The 5,038-nt window shown below is 63.8% G+C and overlaps 1 protein-coding gene across 2 annotated transcripts; it reads right to left on the reverse strand.

Annotated features, from left to right (window-relative positions):
* Nucleotides 1-66: 66 nt before the first annotated feature.
* Nucleotides 67-4,577, reverse strand: SCARA3 (scavenger receptor class A, member 3). Of its 2 annotated transcripts, none has more exons than XM_014962796.1 (5): nt 4,454-4,577; nt 4,256-4,375; nt 2,949-3,047; nt 1,443-2,486; nt 67-714 (listed from the first exon to the last, which is right to left on the reverse strand). In XM_014962796.1, the coding sequence occupies exons 1-5, from the start codon at nt 4,479-4,481 to the stop codon at nt 275-277; spliced, it is 1,731 nt and encodes a 576-aa protein (XP_014818282.1). In that variant the 5' UTR covers nt 4,482-4,577; the 3' UTR covers nt 67-274. The 2 variants fall into 2 exon arrangements, with proteins under 2 accessions (XP_014818282.1, XP_014818281.1); XM_014962795.1 differs by lacking the exons at nt 4,256-4,375; nt 4,454-4,577 and adding exons at nt 3,520-3,639; nt 3,718-3,808.
* Between the last annotated feature and the right edge of the window lie 461 nt (nt 4,578-5,038).

The following is a 5,038-nucleotide window of genomic DNA, read 5'->3' on the forward strand; positions in this document are numbered from 1 at the left end:
CACAGGGGTGATGGGGGGGGGTGGGGAGTGTAGGAAGGGCACAAACCAGCTGCGCCCCGTCCCTCGGGGACCCCCCCAGGGACCCCCCCACCCTGAGGATTGCTGGCAGCATCCCTGAGAGCTGGGGACCAGCCCCCGCACTGGGGAGGGGGGACACACACACACAACACCGGGACCCCTCTGCCCCCCCCCGTCCTGCAGGGGGGCGCTCTGGGGGTCCACGATGGGGACAGGGGGAGATGGGGGTCCCCACCACCCTGGTCCCCCAGCTGGGTTACTGTCCTGGGGGGCCGGGGGGGCCCGGCAGCCCGGGGGGGCCACGCAAACCGGGGTCTCCTTTGGGTCCCGTGGGGCCGGCCTGCCCCACAGCCCCGGGGGTCCCGGGTAACCCCGGTTTGCCCTGTGGGCCGGGGGGTCCCGCCGGCCCCGGCCCCCCAACTGGTCCTGGGGGGCCGGGGTCCCCCTTGGGCCCCCCCTGCCCCCGGGAGCCGGATTGCCCGAAGCTGCCCTTGGCCCCCTTGAGACCCGGGAAACCTTTCAGGCCCAGGGGACCCCTTTCTCCCTGGGGGCCGGGGGGGCCCGGGGGGCCCAGGGGTCCTTGGGGGCCCGGAGAGCCCAGGGTGCCCACGTCGCCCTTCTCGCCTTGGCTTCCTGGGGGGCCCTTGACCCCCACGTCGCCCTTGAGGCCGCGGGGGCCCGGGAGGCCGGGAACACCTGGGGGGGGGAGAGGAGGGGGGGAAGAGGAAGCATTTGGGGGGCAGGATGGGGCAGCACCCCAAAACTGGGGGAGATGCTCCAGCCCCAAAGATCTGGCCAAGAGCAGGATGGGCTGAGCCCGGCTTCCCCCAAAACCCCATCCAGGAACCGGCCGGTTAATTAATTCATCGTTAATTAGGGCAGCTGGGTAATGAGGCAAATGTGGTGGCAGATGTGGCTCCAGGCTGGGTGGTCCATGATGGAGCAGGAAGGTGCCCATGGGCTACCGGGAGCCACGGTGGTGGAGCCACCAGCCCCTGGGTGGATGGAGATGTCCCCAGGCCACCCAAGCCAGCCTTGTCCAGGGGAAGCCAAGCCCACCAGGACCAGCAAGAGGGGTCACCAGGACCAGCAAGAGGGGTCAGTGGTACCAGTATGCAACCAGCCGTGCTGGAAGGACATGGGCCACCTCCCTGCTGTCCCTGTCCCTGCACACAGGGACAACTCTACAAGGTAAGTCCATGCAGCTCCATCTCCAGGACACCTCTCCATCCATGAACTAGCACCTGGGTGCCTTCCTTCCCATCCCAACGCCCCCTTGGCCTCAACAATGGTGGTTTTCTATGGTGCCAGGATGCTCCCAAGTAGCCCAGATGCCACCACGCTCAACCACAGAAGAAACAGCCCCCAAAATTGCCCGCCCAACCCATGCCCAAGCAGGATGTGCCCACCAGGATCCACCTCACCTCGTAGGATGGTGATATTCTTCAGCATCTCCCCATGCCGGACGTCCACCACCTTCATCTCCTCCATGACCATGGAGAGGTTGCGGATGTCAAAGTCCAGCCGGGCGCTGAGCAGGCTGTAACGCTCCCGGAGAAGGTCCGTGGTGCCCTGGACCAGGCTGAGTGACTTGTTCAGGTAGTAGAGCTCCTCGGCGTGGGTGTGGAAGCCCAGGGTGCAGGAGAGCCGCACGTCATCCAGGTAGCGCAACATGCTGTGGACGTGGCTGTCGGTGGCGTTGATGTTGGCGAAGATGGTGCTGATCTCGATCTCGTGGGAGCTCATGCGACCTTCCAAGGTCTCGAAGCGCTCAGCCGTGCGGTTCTGCGTGTACCTGTGGTGGTAACGCAGGTCGTTCATGTTCTCCTCGTGGTCATCCAGGAAGGAGGAGATGTTGTCCAGCTGCAGCTGCAGCCCCATCACCTGCAGCACCAGGTCGTGCATGTTCTCCGAGTTCTGGCCCACCTGCCGAACCGCGGCGCTGATGCTGCTTTGGATGCTCTTCACCATCTCGCTGGTCTTGGAGGAGGTGGCCCTCAGCCCGCCAAAGAGGCGGGTGTAGTTCTGCCACTCGGTGACGATCTTCTGCAGCACCAAGGTCTCCTCGTCCGTCTTCCTCTGGATGACCTGGATCCAGTCGGAGGTTTGCCCCAAGGTGAAGTTCATCTGCTGCATGGCTGCTCGCACATCGTAGCGTTCCTGCGCCAAACCCTTGAGAGAGTTGTCCAACTGGGAGGTGACCACCTGCCAGCCTCCAACCTGGGCCAGGAACTGCCCCAAGCTTTCATTGACCTGCCGGATGGAGAAGGAGCAGTTGTCCACCTCGCTGGTGATCTTGTTGCTGGTGGACGAGAGGAGATTGTGGGCCTGGGAGGTCCGATCGAGCAGGATTTCTTGAACCAAGAGCATCTTCTGGATCTCCTCCAGCTCGCCCTGCAGCCTGGTGAGCTCCTGGCCCAGCTGTCCCGTCTCATGGCAGAGGGAGCAGTTCCCTGAGGTCTTCTCATCTGAAGGAAGGGCAGAGGGGTCTGTTATCCCACCTCGGCACTCACTGGGCCTGGAGACCCGCCCACTGAGGACCAGGGTGGAGGAAGAGCCTCAACACAGTTTGTTCTTGAAGACCCTGGAGATGGGCACCACGGAGCCACAGCTGGGACAACCCTGATGCCACCAGCCCATACCAGCTCCCACCTTCATCCTGATCCTACCACAGCTGGGACAACCCTGATGCCACCAGCCTGCACCAGCTCCCACCTTCATCCTGATCCTGCCACCTCTGTGAAGCAAGTTCCTCAAAGCGCCCAACCCCACCCTGGGGTCCTGCAGCCATCGCTCCCCAAAACCCTGGGAGATAAGTGGGGGTTTGGCTCTGAGGGAGCCCCCAAGCCCTGAAAAGCTGAGGTCCACTCAGCTGGAGGGACACGTGGTGCCAAAGCCTGGAGAAGACCTCCAGGTCCAGGTGGACTCACCCAACCCCTGGAGGTCCTCCTGGATGGATATGATCTTCTTCTCATAGTAGGTCTGGGCTGAGCTGATGTCGTTGGAGATGGAGTCAACTTTCTTGAACACTGTGGGGGGAAGGCGGGGGGGTCAGGGGAGGTGGGGACGGGCCATCATCCTCCACACCTTTCTTCTGGGCTCATTGCCCGGTGAGGAGGGTAGCCAGGGCTTGAAGTGTCGGCTGGGTGGGTGGTGGCTCCATGGGGTGGGTGTCCCAAGGGGGCTTTTGGTTTCAGGGCTTGGCCAAGGTCTACAAAGCATCTCCAGGAGTCCAGCTGAGGGGGGCTGTTCCTTGCCCGTGGAGGTGGTGAGGTGGCAACCTCTGGGATGTGGGGTGGTTCCTGAGGTCCCCATGGGGGTAAAGCCATGGCGAGGTGGCACCACCCACAGTGTCCCAGGGGCAGGTCAGGGGGGAGTTGGATGCTCCTCCTCATGCCTGGACGCTGATGGGGCTTTGGGGGAACCCCAGGACCCCTGAGGAGCTGCCCCGAGATGGCAGGACCTCCAGGAGCTGGACCTCCCAACCCTGCCCACGCTCACCCAAGGCTGCCAACACCGTCACGGCCACGATGAGGAGGATGGAGAAGACGTAGAGGACTTTGACGGCCGTCTGGAGGGAGAGGTTCTTCTGACACTGGCTGCAGTTGGTCCGTGCCCTGCCTGGGGGCAGAGAGGGAAGGGTCAGGCCCCGCCGACCCCCCTGCCCACCCCCGGGGGGGCGGTGACCCACGTCCTCACCGCTGGGTCGGTAGCTGAAGGTCGGCATCTCCTCTTCCTCTCCTCCCGCCAGCTCCTCTTCTGAAAGTCAACACAGGAGGGACCTGAGATGCTTCCGCTCTCCAGCCCACCTTTCTTCTGGGCTCATTGCCCGGTGAGGAGGGTAGCCAGGGCTTGAAGTGTCGGCTGGGTGGGTGGTGGCTCCATGGGGTGGGTGTCCCAAGGGGGCTTTTGGTTTCAGGGCTTGGCCAAGGTCTACAAAGCATCTCCAGGAGTCCAGCTGAGGGGGGGCACGCCTGGGGGGCTGTTCCTTGCCCGTGGAGGTGGTGAGGTGGCAACCTCTGGGATGTGGGGTGGTTCCTGAGGTCCCCATGGGGGTAAAGCCATGGCGAGGTGGCACCACCCACAGTGTCCCAGGGGCAGGTCAGGGGGGAGTTGGATGCTCCTCCTCATGCCTGGACGCTGATGGGGCTTTGGGGGAACCCCAGGACCCCTGAGGAGCTGCCCCGAGATGGCAGGACCTCCAGGAGCTGGACCTCCCAACCCTGCCCACGCTCACCCAAGGCTGCCAACACCGTCACGGCCACGATGAGGAGGATGGAGAAGACGTAGAGGACTTTGACGGCCGTCTGGAGGGAGAGGTTCTTCTGACACTGGCTGCAGTTGGTCCGTGCCCTGCCTGGGGGCAGAGAGGGAAGGGTCAGGCCCCGCCGACCCCCCTGCCCACCCCCGGGGGGGCGGTGACCCACGTCCTCACCGCTGGGTCGGTAGCTGAAGGTCGGCATCTCCTCTTCCTCTCCTCCCGCCAGCTCCTCTTCTGAAAGTCAACACAGGAGGGACCTGAGATGCTTCCGCTCTCCAGCCCCAGTCCTGGACCCCCATCCCAGACCCCCATCCTGGATTCCTATCCCCGAGCCCCCATCCCAGCCCCCCATCCTGGACCCCCATCTGGATCCAGATCCTGGATTCCCATCCCGGACCCCCATCCCAGACTTCCATCCCAGACCCCTATCCTAGAACTGCATCCCAGACCCCCATCCTGGTTCCAGATCCCAGATTCCCATCCTGAACCCCCATCCCTGATCCCCAAACCTGGAACCCCATCCCAAATCCCCATCCCTGACCCCCATCCTGGATCCAGATCCTGGACCCCCATCCCAAATCCCCATCCCAGACCCTCATCCCAGACCCCCATCCGTGACCCCCATCCTGGATCCAGATCCCAAATCCCCATCCTGGACCCTCATCCCAGATCCTCAGTCCTGGACCCCCATCTCTGACCCCCATCCTGGATCCAGATCCCAAACCCCCATGCAAATCCCCATCCCAGACCCCCATCCCA

The sequence above is a fragment of the Calidris pugnax genome, unplaced genomic scaffold (assembly GCF_001431845.1).
Source record: "Calidris pugnax isolate Ruff unplaced genomic scaffold, ASM143184v1 scaffold558, whole genome shotgun sequence".
Classification (NCBI taxonomy): Eukaryota; Metazoa; Chordata; class Aves; order Charadriiformes; family Scolopacidae; genus Calidris; species Calidris pugnax.